The 18,893-nt window shown below is 34.5% G+C and overlaps 1 protein-coding gene across 1 annotated transcript; it reads right to left on the bottom strand.

Annotated features, from left to right (window-relative positions):
- Positions 1–12,730: 12,730 nt before the first annotated feature.
- Positions 12,731–15,562, bottom strand: LOC133797225 (uncharacterized). Its single transcript, XM_062235060.1, has 4 exons — positions 15,470–15,562; positions 15,046–15,355; positions 13,275–13,486; positions 12,731–13,163 (listed from the first exon to the last, which is right to left on the bottom strand). The coding sequence occupies exons 1-4, from the start codon at positions 15,481–15,483 to the stop codon at positions 12,863–12,865; spliced, it is 837 nt and encodes a 278-aa protein (XP_062091044.1). The 5' UTR covers positions 15,484–15,562; the 3' UTR covers positions 12,731–12,862.
- Between the last annotated feature and the right edge of the window lie 3,331 nt (positions 15,563–18,893).

Here is an 18,893-nt window from a genome sequence, read left to right as displayed (position 1 = left end):
TGTATTAATTATTACAACCACAAATTTTAATATAATACCAACCATATTCTTCAATACATAAGAAATTGTATGTGATGTCCTGAATTTGCTATTAAGGTTGAGTGCCTTGATTATTGTGCTAGGATGACATAATCGAATTTATATGTGGAATTAATTGAATATATGTGTAATTATGCGGTATAAATGACTCATATGTTAATGTAAATAATTATGCATGTTTATATGTATTAAATATGCATGCGAATCCGTTTTTGTAAATTGAGGCATATTTGTACTTTTTGACCCGTTGATGGTATATTTGTATTTAGTATGCGTTATGAGTGAGACCCCAGTGTTATAGGGATACATTTGAGATGTGTGGTCCGAAGCGATCCTAGTGAGCGAATTGGCAGAATAGTCACAACAATGTTAAATACCCGGCTCAGGGTGAGCCTAAGAGTATTTTGGGAAACTTAGTGCGTAATCAGGGTTTATTAGGTCACAGGTAGTTACTTAATAACTATTTTGGGTATGTTGGGATTAATCGGGGATTTATAGTGTAATTTGAGGATTAGCGGGAAATGCGGCTAATGATTGTTTGCCTTTGAGTGGGGGGGGGCTGGGGGTGGGGGGACTTTTGGAGAAGGGGCATTAAGGTCATTTCTTGGCCTTGGACTACCTTAGTCTTCTAGGTAGGGGTGTTCGTTTTGCGATTGGTGCGGTTTTTCTATAATTTTTTGGACCGCACCACATATGCGGTTTGAACAATTTTCCAAACCGCAACCCACACCGCATAGACCTCAAACCGCATAAATTGCACCACAAAAATGCGGTGTGGTGCGGTGTGGTTTTGGCGGTTTATACCTATCACCAAATAATTTAACAATTAAATATTATAATTAAGAAAAATTCATAATAAATCTCATAACCATAGAGTGTTTAACAAAATAATTAAATGTACAACAAAATAATAAACTTTAAGCAAAACAATAAAAATATAACAAACTAATAACAAAGAAAAAATGTAATATAAAAGTAAATATTATTTTAATTAAGGAGAAATATCTTTAGATTGAAGTATAATATGTGTTAACATCCTATGAAACATTATATTTCTTTCTAGATATTGTGTATATTATATTATACTATATAAATATTTATGCATTAACTAAAAATATAGTAAAATTGAAAAAAATAATATAAAAAAGTTAATATATATAATGATGTGGTGCAGTGTGATTTGAACCGTATTTATAAAATTTAAAACCGCAAACTGCACCGCGCGGTTTGGAAAAAATACAAACCGCAACTGCACCGCGAAGGGTTCTAAACCGCAAATTGTGGTGCGGTTTGTGCGGTGTGGGCGGTTTTATGAACACCCCTACTTCTAGGGGCCTTAGGAAGTTTAGGAGAAAAGGAAAGAAACACCCAGGCTATTCACTCCCTCTCCCTCACGTTTCTCTCCCTCCCTTGAGACTTAGTTGGGGTTTGAGACATTTTGGAGGACTTTGGCCTAGGAAATTGAAGGCTGGTGCTAGGATTGATTGAGGTTCAGTTCAGGGGTCGTGATTCTCGTTTAGGTTAGCTTCAATTATATTGTTGATCAGGTTTTGATTTGTTTATTTTGGTGCTCTTGAGTTTTGAACTCAATGGGTGAATTTTGAGCTGCAAAGGAGTTTTAGTTTAGTTGTTGTTGTGATTGTGTTTCCTTAGGTGTAGTATTGAGGTATTGGGGTTCAATTGTTGTTTTGGTTCACGTTTGGAGTGAAGTTTGATGATTTTGGCTCAGAGAAAAAGCAAGAAAGGCCCCAGAATTTATGGGTTTCGGGCTCCAGCTGTGGTGCTGTTCTTCAAGTGCCGCGACCCGTGTACATGAAGTGGCTTTGGTGGTTCTCTAAAATCGCCTAAGCGTCGTGGCCTGTGTCTCCCAGGAGAGAGCCATGAGCTCTCTGACTTGTAGCGGGTCGCTGCTCTAATTGAGAAAAATAGCCAAAACAATTTTTTTAGCTCGGGAACTCCAACCTAAGGGCTTGAGAAGGATTCTACTACCCGGTTTAGTGGAATTCGAGGTCCTGGAGGCTAGTATATTATTTTGAAGCTTTTAATTGGGTTAGGTTTTTATGGTTATCCACTATTGCATTGTGACTAGGTTTTACCGCTAGGGCTCAAGGATAGGGATCGTGCTCGGGATTTCCATACGCTATCTGCTTGGGACTCGAGATAAGAAACTACACCCAGGTTGTGATCGGGGCTCAGACCCTTGTTAATAAATATGAGTATGACTATGGCTATATGTGAGAATATGGCTATAACTGTATTTGTGAATATCTGGTAGGGCATGCTTGTATATGCTGCATCTGATTGCGTGTTGTGCAATATATATGTGATTATATATATTCTGAAGACCGGCCTAAGGCGTCGAGGCTGACAGCAAGCGTGCGGAATGCAGTCCAGCCTAAGCATGCCGAGGTCGGCTATAAGACCAGAGGACTCGACCTAAGGGCGTCGGGCCTGAACGTTATACAAATAAACAGAAGCGTTGATTGCACTTAACTGACTGTATTGATTATTGAGATTGGATTATGTGTTTGATTGAGCAAATTATTATTGCTAAGCTTATTGCTTATGTCATGTTGCTGATTAAATGTATCGATTTACGTTTACTGTTAATATAATGTTGCTCATTTGTATCAGTTGATTTAAGTTTTCTTGGTGAGCCTTGACTCCCGGTGCTATGTGGTGTAGGTAAGGGAAAGAGAAAGCTGGATCAGCCATGAGTTGGAGAGCTTCAGGGGTGGTGTGTACATATGCAACCTACTCGACCGCCACGGTCGGGGTAGCTTGGGAAGAACTAGGCTTGAAACCTGTTTTTCCACTTAGGACGACTACTTTGTATTTTGATCTGTCTTTATCAATCTGTAACTATTTTTTGGGATCCTGTGTATAAACTTTTTAAAAAAATATCATGTATCTTACAAGAATTGTATCGAACCACCATCGAGCAACATCGATTTTTTCATGAAAATCTTGATTTTGAAGGCCCCATCGAGGTGGTATCGAACATCATCGAGCAACCATCGAGTTGGGCATGATTTTTGAGTTATTTTTCAGATCTGAAACTTTGAAATCTGTAGAAAATTTACTTTGCTCGATTGTTGCTCGATGGTGCTCGATACCAGCACGATGGGGCCTTCAAAATCAAGATTTTCATGAAAAAAATCAACGTTGTTCGATGGTAGTTCGATGTAATTCTTGTAAGAGACATTATTTTTCACTCGGGTGTCCGTTTGGGGTGATTTTTTTTTTCATTTTGGGTATTTTTTTAGATCTACACGTGTTAAATGTTCACATACACATTTTCAAAGTTGAACTTGAAAACATACCAAAAAGTATCTTGAACATGAGGTATGTTTTGCATTTTGCATTTTTTTTCAAGATTTACTTTTGCCAGATGTGTATATACACATCTCAAACGTGTAGATCTTGAAAAAAATACCCAAAATGAAAAAAAAAAAAAAAACAGCCAAAACAGACAGCCGAGTGAAAAATTACGTATCTTGCAAAAATCGCATCGAACACCATCGAGTAACATCGATTTTTTCATGAAAATCTTGATTTTGAAGACCCCATCGAGCACCATCGAACCGCAATCGAACCACGTCAATTTTCTGCAGATTTCAAAGTTTCAGATTAGATAAAAATCACAAAAAAAACCCTAAAATCATGCCAGATCTGTTCGAAATACAATATTTAAGTGTCCTAAGTAATGGATACTTGCTATTACATTGCATTGTCTTATATTTTACCTTATCCATAATTTTTTTTTCTAGAGAGAGAGTTGAGTGGAATGGGTTGAGGGAGAGAGAGGGAAGAGAGAAGAGAAAGTAGCCGGGAAAAATTATGGGAGGAGTATTTTGGGTATTGTCAAAAGATTTGTCATTTTTTTTGAAATGATTAGAAGGCCTAACATTTTTTTTATTTAGCCCAGCTCATTAAGCATAAAAATTCAAATTTCCCAAATGCAATTTGAAACAAGTGGTTGAAGATACAGATACCTCCTCGCTAAGCTACATAAGCTAAGAGACCTATACCATACCATATTAATACTAAATATAGTCAATTATAGAGTAGCGAACAATAGAGTCCCAAAACTATCCGGTCATATAAAAAGATACCAAATTAGCATAAAATCAATTTTAGGAATAAAATACTCAAAAATAGTAAAATATTAACATATATCCTCTCCCTTCTTTTAAAAAAAGTTAATAAAAACTTTCAGTCCATTCCTGATGAAATAATACATTGGCATTGATAATAGATTAGTTATGATGGTGATCATCCCCAATTAAGAATTGCTTTAAGATAGCTTCACCCACTCCATGAGCACTCAGAAAAAGATGACCAGCACCAGGCAACTCATGGTAGTGAATCCATGGAAGTTTATCAACAATGTAACGTTGAAGCTCCAGTGGGACAAGCTTATCTTCTTCCCCTTGCCATAGATGGACTGTTCCTTCATTGTTGGGAAAAGGGTTCTTTAGATCTATTGGGTCGAATTCCCATTTCCCAAATCCAACCATCAAGGCTCGATGAAATGACTCGAATTCTCCTTGTTGTGCCACTTGTTTCTTGAAATACAAAAATGTTATATGTTGTCACATAGCTAGTTTTCTTTGAATTCTAACTAAGCCAACAGTAGATGAACAATACAAAATGATCTGCGGTATACAAGGTAACTTTTAGGCATCTAACACCATATAAATAAAGATGCACGCAGAACGGGGAATTGGCGAGGAGTGCTCTCTCGTCTCGTCCCCATTAACCATTTAAATCCCTATTGACGTCCTCATCATCGCTCCTATCCCCGTATAATTTTTTGTTAGTGGCGAGGCAGGGAATTTCACAAGATCCATTTATTTAAAAATAAATTTTAATTAAAAATTTTAAAATAAAAAATAAATTACATGAAATTTAAAATGTTACACAATGTTTATAATTCAAAATACTAAATATTGTCTCAAATAAATTTTAAAATACTTAAAATGTAATTCGTAAACTACAAAAACATATAAATAAAGATATAAAATACATTTTAAAAAATATGAAAAAAATAAATAAATGGGCCATGTTGATAGGGTTGGTTCTAGGCATAAGTGGGCTAGGTTTGAGTAATGTCTCAAATTCCCTAATGTGGCTTAGTGCTTTGATTATGTGAGTTATATTATTATATGGCTGAATTGGCATGCAGATGAACCTGTTTCTTATTGGAAGTGCATTTTAGTAATTTTGGCCCGTTGAATGCATAATTGTATATATGTGATATATGTATGAGACCACATTATTATGTGTATATATTTGAGATACTCGGCACGAGACAATCCTAGGGAGCAAGTTAGTGGTTTAGTCATAACATGGTCAAATGTGAGGCTCGGGGTGAGCCTAGGAATAATTTGGTAACTTAGTACATTACCGGGATTGAGCAGGTTATGAGAAATTATTTGGTAATTATTTGAGGATATTGGAAGTAACGAGAATTGTGAGACGTTAATTATGATTAACGGGAAAAGTGGTAAAAGACTAAGTTGCCCTTGAGGGGCTTTGAGAGAGAGATTTGGCTCTAGGGGCATTTAGGTCATTTTAGTGTCAATTTAGTGACTTAGTCACTATTTCTCTTGGCTGAAGGAAAGCAAAAACAGAACATCACACTTACTGCTCTCTCTCTCCCTCTCGATTGTTCTTCTTTCTCTCTCTCTTGATTTGATTTTTGGAGAAAATTAAAGAATCATTGAGGCTAAGGCTTGGGGATTGAAAGCTTGAGGTGTAGGAGTAATTAGCAGCAACTAAGGGGATTAAATTTAAGCTGAGGTAAGGTTGTAAACTTTGTTTTTAATTGAATTTTGCTTTGGTTTTGGAATTCTTGAGCTTGAAAGTTCAAGGATTTGGATTTGAGTTTTGGTGGTGTTTTGAGTGTGTTAAAGCTTGGGGTTTGCTGCTGTATTAATGTTAATGTTGTGTTGAGAATGAGGTGTCATTTTGGGATGGTGTGGAAAGGATTTTGGTGAGTTTTTGGCTGAGGAAAATAGGGGTATTTTGGGTTCGTAGGGTCGCGCTGCGACCCTGTTCTTAGACGTCGCGACCCGTGTGAACCCAAGTCCTAGAAAGGGTCTCTGTTTCATAGACGTCGCGACTCTTAGAGGCAAGTCGCGACCCTTGTCTTCTTTCCATACAGGGGGGCTCAGGGTCGATTATACTACCCAGTTTAGTATAATTCGAGGTCCTGGGGGCTAGGACTTGGTCCTGAAGCCTTGTTTTATTGTATTTTCTGGCCATAGTTCTTTACTGTTTACGTGCTCTACATTTCAAGTTGACGAACAACGGCATCAACAATTATCGTTAGGGGCTCCGGATCAGGATCGTGCTCGAGGGTTGTTCTTATTTTACGTTACACTTGGACCTGAGGTAAGAAAACTACACCCAATATGTGATGTACATGATTAGGGCGTGGCCCGAATGTTGAATGTAATCTCTATTTGGCGTGGACCCCTGTAAATGTGCATGATTATGATTATGTATGTGAATGATTGATTAATCATGTTGAATGCTCTGTATATGAATATTTGTTATATGATGAATGCCTGTTAGCATTATGTAATTAAGAAAGGCATTGACTTATGAGTCAAGAGCGCCAATAGCGCACTAAGCGCTAGTCGTTTTGGTTAGATGATAACTCTACAAATTAGAGTTATTTTACCATATTTTATATGCTAATTGTTGCTTAGTTCTTGAGTTTTTAATTAACTTATTAAGTTTTTAAGTAATTTTAAATTTATTAGTCTTATTTTGATTTTATATAATTTTGTGTGTTTTTATAGTTATTTTGTTGTAAAATATTGTAGTTAATTATTTGAATTAATGTTGTTTAGTTTGAGGTATAAAAAATGTTGTTTTAGTGAAACTAAATGTTCAATTAAATTAAGTCTTAATTAATATTTTCAATGAACTAATATGATTTATGTTATAATTGAAAATATTTGAATTTGATTTAATTTATGTTTCTTTTGTTAGGGATTTTGGTGTATTTTTGCTCTTGAAAAGCAAGAAAAATAAAGATAAAGAGTGGCATTTTTGCTGAAAAAGAGATGGATAATGGCATTTTTGAAGTATGTTTAGCCAGCCCAAGCCTGGCCCAAGGCCCAAGCCCACGCTAAAAGCTTCCCTCCTGCCGCCACGTGTCCAGGCCATTTCCCTGCCAGCCGAAGCCAACGTGCCTCCAAGAGCTTCCCTTCTTTCCAGCATTCACAAAATCCTAATCATAGCAGCATCACCAAAGCCTCCCTCTGCCTTCAACGTTCCAGCCGCATGAAGCCAAGCATCAATGAAGCTGCGCCACCTGTCCAAGCAAGCACCCAACTGCTTCAAATTCTCCCAAGTGACAGGCCCATTTCCTCACAGCCATACACCACTTCAGCCCATCCGTACGCCCAGCTACATCAATTTTCTCCTCATCACTTCAGCATCTCTTCTCCTCACCATGGGTCTCCTGCCCAGCCCATCCGTACGGCCCAGCAGCATACCCCAGCCGCCTGGTACTGCCATCAACCACTTCTTGAGCCCTTAAAATTGCCCAATTGTACCATGTGTCCCCTATGACAAAAATGCCAACTTTTTACCCTTTTGTCTACACATTTTCACCACAACATCATCATTACACCCTATAATTTACCTCTACATACCATATTTATTTTATTTAATTAATCTAATCAATTTAATTAATTTAAATTGATTATTTTAATAATCTCACTTTGGCTATAAATATGGACTTTCAAGACCATTTTAGGGTGCTTAATTTTTGGTTACCATCTTTTTTCTCCCATTTTCTCTCTACCATTCTCTCTTCCATTTGGGTTTTTCAAGAGCATTTTGCAAGTATGTATGTCATTTATTTTGTAATTTATACTCTAGTTATGTGCTTCTAATATTTTTCATAAGATTATTAAGATCATGATGAAGCAACTTGTAACTAGGTAATATTTATGTTGTATGTTGATTTCCATTGTAATGCAACAAAGTCTATGGATTTTTCTTCTTCATATATTTCTTTCATCTTAAATATCTTGTATTTTAGATTGTTAGAACATTTTTACACTTTGTTCTTCATTAGTGCATAAACATAATATTCTTTGTGTAAGATGTGTCATTAAATTGTACACATCCATGCTTAGAACAAAAATATTATGTTTTTCCTTATAAATAATGTTCATTGATTTATTTGTTATTTCATTAGATTGATTTACACTAAATGCTTTGAAATTATAATTTTGAAAAGTGAAGAAAAATCCTATCTTTTTATAAGAAATTTGTGTTTAAAATTATAAATCTTTTTGGAAAAGGATAGTTTAAATTATTTTAACTATCACTAAAACTTGGGAATCAATATACTAATAAATATTATTAAACTTACATTTTGTGGATTCTAGTATCTTAATAATTTTTTCTTTTAACACTTATTGTCAAATCATTATTGGTTTATTTTCATTATCTTAAATAGCTTTATTTTTCAATCTTTTATTTTATGTTCATAATATTAAAACTCATCAATCTTTGGAACTAGGTTAGAATTTATTCTTTTGATTTAAAATAGTTTCCTTTTTCGATTTTAGTCAACTCCTTTGGGTTCGATCTCGTGCTTACACGAAAACTATTCTATAAATACGATTCGTGCGCTTGCGAGTATAAATATTTAAAACATACCCGTTTTGGGTCCAACATTAGATCTATTCAAGAGCGTATCATACACTTGTCTAGCCTAATGGTCGTGGAAAACTAAAGTGCCAGGTATGTTGGGCCAACTCCAAGGTTGGTTATACAGAGGATAGGGCAATGGGCCCTGGGGTAACTTATTAGTCCCATATCCTAGGGCTGGGCCACTGATGTGACATATTAATCATGTAACTTGGGCAACGGGCCTCGATATGATTCAGTTAATCATTTAATTAGGGCATCTGGCCCCATATGACATTGTAGTCATTTATATGAATAGTCTGCATGCATGAGCAGGGTTATTACTGCTAGGAATGCTTATTATAATTTGGTAATGTATTATTGACTGCTTTTGACCATGTTTAAGTTTTCTTGCTGGGCCTTGGCTCACTAGTGCTATGTGGTGCAGGTAAGGGGAAAGGAAAGCTGGACCAGCCATGAGTTGGAGAGGTTAGGTGGCGATGTGTACATATGCGGTCGCTCGACCACCACAACCAATGTTTCTTAGAGGATCTAGGGTCAAACCCTATTTTTGTCGCTTAGGTTGGCAGATTGTAACTTTTGAGTTGTAATTACCCTTTTGGAACTGTAAACAACTTTGTAAACGTCTATTATGGGATCTCATGTACAACTTATCGTTTTAATGAAGTATCTATTCCTTTTAACCGAAATTTTAACCATTGACCGTTAATCACAATTAGTTGCACGTTTATGGCCAAATAACTCGTTTAGCGAGTCTAACTGTAATGCCCCGAAATCCCTAATGTGGTTTAATGGCTGGATTAGTAGGTCGGGAGGGCCATAATTGTTTAATTATGCCATTAAATGATTATATGCATGTTTTTGTGAATTATATTATAATATGATGTTATATGCATGCATGTTGGTCCACATTTGAATATTAGGGTGTTTAGGTAATTTGGCCCGTTGATGGCATATTTGTGTATTTTGGTGCATAATGTGAGTTATTGATGAGATCCCATTATTATGGAGATATATTCGAGCTATTCAGCATGAAACAGTCTTATAGTGTGAATTAGCGGTTTCGTCATAACGGGGTCATTTATTGGGATAGTGAGTAATGAGAATGTTTATTTGATGATAAATTGGGAGTTATTGAGATGAGGAGGAAATCCTGAAAGTTTTGACTATAATGTCCCTCGGGGTGTTTTTGGGACCCCGAGCACTAGGTTTTATTTGAGGTTATAGTAGCTTGTCAGATAGAACCGTACGTTAGAAAACACTTTCTCTCTTCCCATTAGTTTCTTTTACCGTTCGAGGCAATTTCGAAGAAATCTTGAGTTCTAGGAGTCGGAATCAAGCGAGGATCGAGGCATAGCAATCCTAGGAACGATTAGAAGCTTCTTGACCGAAGGATTTGACGAGAAACAACCCAATCAAAGGTAATATAAGTTTTAAGTTTTGAGTTTTTAGAGTTTCTAAGCTTTGAATTGGATTTTGTGAATCATTGAGTTTTTGGTTCGTTTAAGCCTCGGGATTTGATGATTTTGGATCATTTGGATGTTTGGGAACTTTGATTCTTGGATTTGGAAGTGTTTATGTATGTTTTTGGAGGGTTTGGGATGAATGAAATCGAGTTGTGGGCTGGTTCTGGGTGGGGGGCCGCGACCCAAGCTCGAAGAAGCAGCTGGTGGAGTTTGGCCTTGCTGGGCGCCGCGGCACTGGGTAGTGGGCACCGCGGCCCTTGCTCTTGATGTGGCTGGGGGCCGCGGCTCAAGCTTCTAGGGCCACGACTCTTGGGTGGTTTTGAAGGCGTTTGAGTGTTTGACCTCGGGAACTTGGTTTTAGGCCTCGGGATTGTTCCTACTACCCGGATTAGTGGGGATTGATGTCCTGGAGGCTAGATCTTGGTTTGGGAACCCTTGTTGTTCATTTTATTGATGGTGTCCCATATTTGGTTATGACTAGGTAACTGCTAAAGGGCTAAAAGTCAGATCGTTCTCAAGGGTCGTTCTTTTATTCATTCTCGTTCGAAACAGAGGTAAGAAAACTGCACCCTGTGTATATAACATGCATGATTGTTGTTAAGGCATGTTGGTTAATAAATGTGGACATTGATTGCATATTAAATGCTTAGCAGAGCTTGCTTACTTGTGTATGGCACTGATTAGTCAGGGACGACATTGGTCGCATATTACTGACCTGAGAGTCAGAAACGGTATAAGCGTCCTGAACACAGGGCCAATTAAAGATTAGATCTAATCGATATCAGCGTTGAATGACTCTAGGAGCATTAATGCTGGACCGACCCTAAGGTCGATGAAACTTATAAGCGCTTGTCTAGTCTATGACTAGTTACTCAGAGCCAGGGCCAAAGGCCTAGGTGACTGCTTGTCACATGGCTAGGGAGCGGAATCCCATGGTTGTGACTCTATGGTCACGAGGTAGGTTATGTTGGTGACTAGTCATCAAGCACCTATCCTGTTTAAGCTAGTGAAATGATCACTTATTTGTAAAGCCCGGTGACCCTATTGTCACATAGCTAGAGGGAACGGAACCCACCTTAGTGACTTTTGCAACTGTCACTCATCTGTTTTGGACTGAAAGTCCTGAATGATGATTATGATCATTGTTGATGCTATATTCATGATATATTGTGTTTTCTTGCTGGGCTTTGGCTCATGGGTGCTATGTGGTGCAGGTAAAGGGAAATAAAAACTCATCCAGCCTTGAGTGGAGAGCTTAGGTGATGTTGTGTACATATGCGACCGCTTGCCACCATGGCCAATGAGTTCTCAGAGAAACTAGGGGGTTTACCCTATTTTTGCCGCTTAGGTCGGCGGGTTGTAAATTTAAACAGTAATGACCATTTTAAGTTGTAAATAACTTGTAAATGTTTTTGATGGGCCCATGAACAGTTTTATGTTTTAAATAAAATATATCATTTCCTTTTGATTGGTTTTCCACCTTAGCCTGTTAATAATACCTAGAAGCGCGTTTTTAACCAAAGAACTCGGGTAGCGAGTTAAATTTCTGGTTCACCGTAACTATTTTGGGGTAACCAGGGTATTACATTAACACTATTTAAAATACACAGTGTAACGATCTTGGCTAACAGTGCGTTACAATTTGTGCTCAGGGTTCCCAATTAAAAGGAGCTCAAAATTTAGAAAAATGTCATTTTTCTATACAAATGACTCCTACATTTTACAAAAAAATAATTTTATATAAATATTATAAAAATATCAAAAAAATGTCTTAAACCCCGCCATCTCCACACCCACCCTCGCCTTATTTAATATTCAAGAATAAAAATTATCCTCGCTCTCTATTTAGTAGGGTTACACATCTGGACCCAAAAACCCGACAACCCGCAAGACCCGTATCTGAAAAACCCCAAGAAAAAGACTAAACCCATTTTTTCGGGTCAGATCGGGTTAAACCCGACCATGGGTAGGGTCGGGTTCAGGTGGCGGAATACAATAACTTTGAGTTCGGGTACACCCGAACCTGACCGATCCTAATTTTTTTTTTCCAGTTTTTTATTATCTTACATTTTTTTATCTTAAAAATTAAAAAATAATTAAAAAAAAAAGAAAACTAAATTTTACATTTTTGGAGTATGGATTTTAAATTTTATAATTGGGTGAATTACAATAGCCATTAGCTAATACTCAATAGTTTTATAAATTAATTTTTTTCTAATTAGTAAGTTTCTTAGTATATAAAACTTTTATGTACTAAGAAGTTTATTTTTAATTAATTATAAAGTAATTGTAAAAAAAAATAGTTAAAAGTATAATTTTGTAAGTAAAAAAATGGCATTAAAATAAAAGGGAACTCGACCCCACCTGAGACCACATTGGTCGGGTTCGGTATTAATTGTCCCCCACCCGAACTCGACCACCCCAAACCCGACCCGATCCAAACCCGATTATACTTGATAAAAATTCGGGCGAGTTCGGTATTAGTTTTCCCCACCCGAACCCGACAAACCCGCCCGATGTGCAACCATACTATTTAGATGGAATAAAGATATCAAAAAAATGTCATTAGGGGCAGGTCCCGGCTACGCCCCGCCTCCCTCCGGAGAAAAAATGTGCATCTCTACATATAAGTCATCTTAACTAGTGTTAGGAAGTTACTTATTATAGCAACATTTTTATAAAATGATTAAGTATATCTTCTGCTTTTCCTTTTCTGGAGACATTTTTGACAGTGAGTTGTTGAAAATTTTGAGATCTTGAGCAGAGAAATTGATAGGATTTTGAGATATAACGGAGGAAGACGGGAACCAAGTTTGAGTGTTCCACCAATAGGTCAACCATGGCATGTAGTAAGCAACTCTTAGTGCCCATTGGTCTCCTTTTGGCTGTCTGTAATAGCACTCTCTCGACAACTCAGCTGGCAATGATGGCCACCGATAGTTTATAACAGGAGCCATTAGTCCTGCTCCTGCAAGCCTATCCAAATCCCATATAGCATTTTTTTTTTTAAAAAAAGACCTATATAATATGACATAGTAATTAAAACAATAAAAATCATAAATTGGGTATGTGTTAGTTTTTTCTTACCTATGAGGAATGCACTTGAGACAACCCCATACGGCTTGGCCGCCCATGGAATGTCCAAGCACATAGAATTTGGATCCAAGTCCCAAATTATCAGCAAGCTCTTCAATATCCAAAGCCAAACTCTTCACAGATTGTTTAGGATTGGGGTCACTTTCTCCATACCCTGGTTTGTCAAATCCCACCACGTACACACCTAGATCTTCAATAATTTCCTGACCACATTGTATATGAATACTCAGTAAATAAAAATATACATTCTTCTTTTCATAGAACTACAGTAAAAAGACTTGGTGAAGCTCGACTAGAAGTGTGAATTTTGTCTATTATTATTTCATGTCTCATGCTCAATTAAGTGCGCATGTGTGTAATTCTGACAATGTTTGTAGTAATGTGAAAATGACACAACAATTAATACCGGTGTGGGAAGTACCCAATTATTGATGTATAATACTTAACTCACATCCCGTATATTTTCCATTCCTATTTTTTTGGATTCTATATTTTATCAATTATTTATTTGGATTATGGATTTTGATAAATTATTTTTTGAATCTTATATTTTGTAAAATTGTTCAAATAGAACTCTAAACTTGATTTTTCTCAAAGTTTTCTAAACTTAAATCATAAATAATTTACCAAATTAACAATTCAGAACAAAAATAAAATTATTTTGCTTAAAAATTATATTGTTATTTATATTTTTTTTCATCAAAATTGAGTTTAAAAATCTATTTGAACAATTTTATAAAATATAGGATTCAAAAATAAGTTTTTTAAAATACAGAATCCATTAAGATAATCGGAGAAAATACAGAGTACAAAACAATATAAACCCTTGATAATATATGCTCTAATATTTTGTTATTTTTTCTTTATTCACTATGTTTTTGCCTTATAATCTTTAAGCAGACCTGGCCCACATACGGCCAGCCCTGTGACTAGGAGCACACACAACAAGGACCTAAAATTTAGAAAATGTCACTTTTTACATAAAGACCCCAAAATTTTAAAAATTATTACTTCATATATATATATATATATATATTAAAATAACATATTTTGTATTGGTATCCCACAACTCAAGGTTAATTATCTGCTCACTAGGAATTAATCAAAAAGTTAGTTGGGGTTCCAACTTAGCTTCCCTTTTAAAATTGCTTCATCAAACTAAATAGATACACATGATTCAACTTTTGTTGCCTCTTCTGAAGAAATGGATTTATTTCTTTTGTCTAAACTAGAAACCTTAACACAAAAAAAAAGTAATATTAATTTATTAAGAAGAGAGTCTTAATTAATTAACACCAGACAAACAAGAAATGAATATAAATTTATCAAACGAAAAACAATTTTAGAAATGATATAATGAAATTTCGTGATTAGTTCTTCCAATAAAGATTATTCTTTTGTTATCTGACTGTTAGAGACAAATATCTTGATTAATTAAAAGTTGGACCTAAATGAGAAATTTCAACATGAAAAAGTAATATTAATTAGTAGGCAGACAAGGAATTAATAATGAAAAAGTTAGTTGGGGTTCCAACTATTAGCTTCTGTTTAAAAATTGCTTCATCAAACTAAATAGATACACACTATTCAACCTTTGTTTCCTTTTCTTGTAAAATTAGACAAATTTATCAAACGTAACAAAATGATATAATGTCTTCTAATAATTTTTTTTATTTAACCGATAAAGATCGCTATCTTGATTCATTAAAAATTGGACCTAAACGAAAAAGTAATATATTAAAAGAGTTTTAATTATTAATACCGGACGATGAGAAAGTTCAGTGGAAAGGAGTGATGCATTATGTCTAGAGGAAGTGAAACCATGGATGAAGATGATCTTATAATTGGCATGTTGTTTAGGGACTCCAAATTCCTTGTAAGCCAAATGTCTTCCATCCCTTAACTTGACTCTTGGAGCTGTGATTCGAGGCCCTCCTTTAGACCCACATTTTTTTGGTGGCGGTGGCCTCACTGCTATAACTGCCTTGTATCCCCATGACACCACCAACCCCATCCCCATCACCCTTGCCGGAGCCACAATCCCCTTAAACATCTCCATCTTTGTCCGATCCCTGAAAATTAATTATTTGTAATAGATGATCATGATCATTAATCCAAAGCAAAAACAATAACCTGATATACATAGTTTTATATGGTAAGGCTGTGAAATCAAATCATCAAAATACCACAGAGAAGACATGAGAGAGGGATAATCTTAGGGACAGGCGTGCTCTTTATTTCTTCTCTTGCCTTGTAGTGTACTAGTCTATATTATATAGTTTATTTCTATATCACCCTTTTGCTTTTAATTATATATATATGTATTAATGATCATGAGATATAGTTTGGTTGGAGGATAAAGTTGAATTTAATAGTGCATAATGTGTTTGGTGAGACTTAGGAGTGCACATTTTTCTCATGCGTACGGGGCTGCCCCTAATGGGGAGGGGAATCCCCGTCTAAATGAGGAACGGAGTGGGGATGAGGATATTTTTTTATCTCCGAATATTAAATGAGGCCCCGACAGAGTTCTGTTTAAATTATTATATATATTTGTAATATTTTATATGTATTTTATATCATTCTTGATGTGATATTGTAGTATATTAGTAACTTTTTTAATATTTTAAATTTTATTTAGAATTATGTTTATTATTTTAAATTATAAATTTTTTGTAATATTTTAATTTACATACAATTTATTATTATTTTAAAATTTTAATCTAAAAGTGATTTTTTAAATAAATGGGTTCCCCGTGAGGATTCTTCGCCCCAATAGAGGATTTCCTACCCCGTCCCCGACAGGGAATAAGCAGGGATTGAGCGAGGATGGGGTTTAAAAGTATAAATGAGGATAGGGACGGTAGAACACTCCCCGCCAACTACCCGCCAACTACCCGCCTCGTGTGCATCACTAGTGAGACGTGGATGCAAGAACAAACAAAGTGCTGTGTATTAAAGCTATTTTACTTAGGGAGACTCTATCCTCCACTATTTTTTGTACTCTCTTTTTAGTTTTGTGACAAGTGTCATGTTTGAATTAATATTTATTTTTACTTAATAATTAGTTATATATTATATTATGCTTTTATTACATTAATGTCACTCTAACTAAATTACTCCACTAAATTTTTCACCTATGTTTTTAACTTACGGCAAGATAATAGGAAATATCCCCACACAAAAAAATAGTAGAGAATATGTTTTTCTCAATAATAATAAATGTATAAATAGAACAATAAGTATTTTATATATAACTTTAGCAATATCATTAAATTTAATAAAATTTTATTCTACATTGTATAAAAGTTAACATGTATATTTTCCAAGGAGAAAATGACATATTAAAGCATATATTTCTACTCAGTACGTACTCACATTATATTAGTTTTGGATCATATATGAAAGATGGTATATTTTAATCTCAATTTTTATTAACTATTATATTATATATTATTAATTTGGATTTAATATTCACTTTATTAGAGTTGATTTTGAGATTATATTTGTTTTGTTGATTATTTCATGCATTAATGTTTAAAATTGAGTTTGTATTATGCAGCAAATAAATTTTCTTTTGTAACTTTAGTGGTGTGTTTTTTTATGTTCTTTAGCTTATTTTCCAACACTAAGAATATAGATTTTATTTTTAGGTAGAAATTTAAGTATTTGCTTTGTTGTGCAATTTAAGTAATTGCTTTGCTATATAATGAAAAAAACTTCTAAATATTTATTGTGTTTTTTTACATGATTAATTTTTTTTATTCTCCCTTAAGCAAAAAAAAATAAAATAATTAGTAGAGTAATTTAGTTAGTGTGGCATTAGTGTAATAAAAGTATAATATTATTAAGTAAAAATAAGTTTTTTTTAAAAGAAGACATTTGTCACAAAATTAAATAGACGTTCAAAAAAGAGTGAATAAGATAGTCTTCTTAGCACTTCTCTTTACTTATTTTATTTCTAAATTTTAGCTGACTTTATTAGTATATGGTTGCTCTATTTTTTTAGGGGCTCTATTCATTTATATATATATAGATGAATTTTTTTTTATGTTGGGCCATCACTTTTGTCTTTACCGTATGCGCGTTTTTTATTTTTGGCACTTTGAGAAATTATAACCTATTTTTTTTCATGATGACGTACATTATAATTATAGCAGTCAAATAGTCAGTTACACATGTGCCTGTTTTTTTTTATACGCATGGAAAACAGACTATTTGAACTCTGATTTCGGCACCGTAAATTATTTGGAATTTCCTGAAAATTAGCGAGATGTCTTCTATAACTATCAGTCTATCATGTACGTTGTAATATAAAAAAAAATGGATTATAATTTTTCCAGGTACCAAAAAAAATTGTCCTTACAGCAAAAGTAAGCAAAAGTAATGTCCATACCTAAGAATTGATCTCTATATAAATACATATATATATAATGAAATGAAAAATATTTGTACCTACTTTTAGTATTTTCACTAAATGGATAAGTTCTAATTCTTTTTTTATATGACGGTGTATAATGTAGTTACATGAAATCTCTCACAATTTTTTAGGAAATTCCGAATGATTTAGAATGTTGAAATTATGATTCAAACAGTTTGTTGTACGTATATTTATTTCAATATTTATACGCGAGTACAACAAATTATTTGAATCCTGATTTCGGCTTCCTAAATTATAGAGAATATTCTAAGAGGTTCAGAAAACACTAAAAGTAGTTATAAGTAGTGATTAAACTATACTATAATATTACCCATTTATAATTAGATATATATATAGGAGAATTCTCCTAGAGGGGCTTCATTTTAAGCCCTACCGGTAGGGCTCTCAGTATTTTCAACATGTGAACAGTTTTCGGCGCGATTTTTTTTTATGACCGCGAATATATTGTAGCTATTTAGAGCATTCTGCAAATTTTCAGAAAATTCCGAATAGTTTACAATACCAAAAACTAGGTTCAAACATGTTGTTGCACGCGTGACTAATTTTTTTTATGCGAGTGGAAAACAACATGTTTGAACTTAGTTTTCGGTACTGTAAATTATTCAGAATTTTCTAAAAATTTTGCAGGATGCTCTAAATAGCTACAATATACACGGTCATAAAAAAAAGTCGCGCCGAAGAATTGTCTTTTATATATATATATATATATTATTAACTTCAGTCTTCAACCAATAGTCCTATAGTCGAGATATCGTTTTCAATTTCACTTTTGTCTTGTATTGTAACTAGTTATTACAATATCTCTCTCTAGATTCAGCTATTGATTATATCCTATTCAAATTTTCTCAATCCATTAGATAGTATTAGGAAATATATTCAGAGAGAGAGAGAAATAATTTCTTGTATATATTATTACAAAAGCTGAAAGAGTACATATATATTCAGTAAGGGAAAAAGGTTAGTATAACTAACCATAGTTAAGGATAACTATACACAAGGGTAAACTAATATCCTAATACTCCCCCTCAAGAGGAAGTATACATATTTGTAAGACTCATCTTGTTTAATAAGTTTTGAAAATGAGTAGGAAAGAGGGGTTTTGTGAGTATATCAGCTAAGTTATCTTGTGATGGGACATGAAGAAGTTTCAGTTGGCCATTTTAAACTTG

The sequence above is a fragment of the Humulus lupulus genome, chromosome 8 (assembly GCF_963169125.1).
Source record: "Humulus lupulus chromosome 8, drHumLupu1.1, whole genome shotgun sequence".
Taxonomy (NCBI): domain Eukaryota; kingdom Viridiplantae; phylum Streptophyta; class Magnoliopsida; order Rosales; family Cannabaceae; genus Humulus; species Humulus lupulus.
The sequence above is the reverse complement of the archived record's forward strand: the minus strand, read 5'-3'. Positions and strand labels throughout refer to the sequence as shown.

Coding starts and splice junctions, on each gene's coding strand:
- LOC133797225 (XM_062235060.1), bottom strand. Junction 13,487..15,045: donor CTGAACTTTCTCATCGTCCG/GTATTAATAATT, acceptor CAATGTGGTCAG/GAAATTATTGAAGATCTAGG. Junction 13,164..13,274: donor CTCAAGTGCATTCCTCATAG/GTAAGAAAAAAC, acceptor GGATTTGGATAG/GCTTGCAGGAGCAGGACTAA.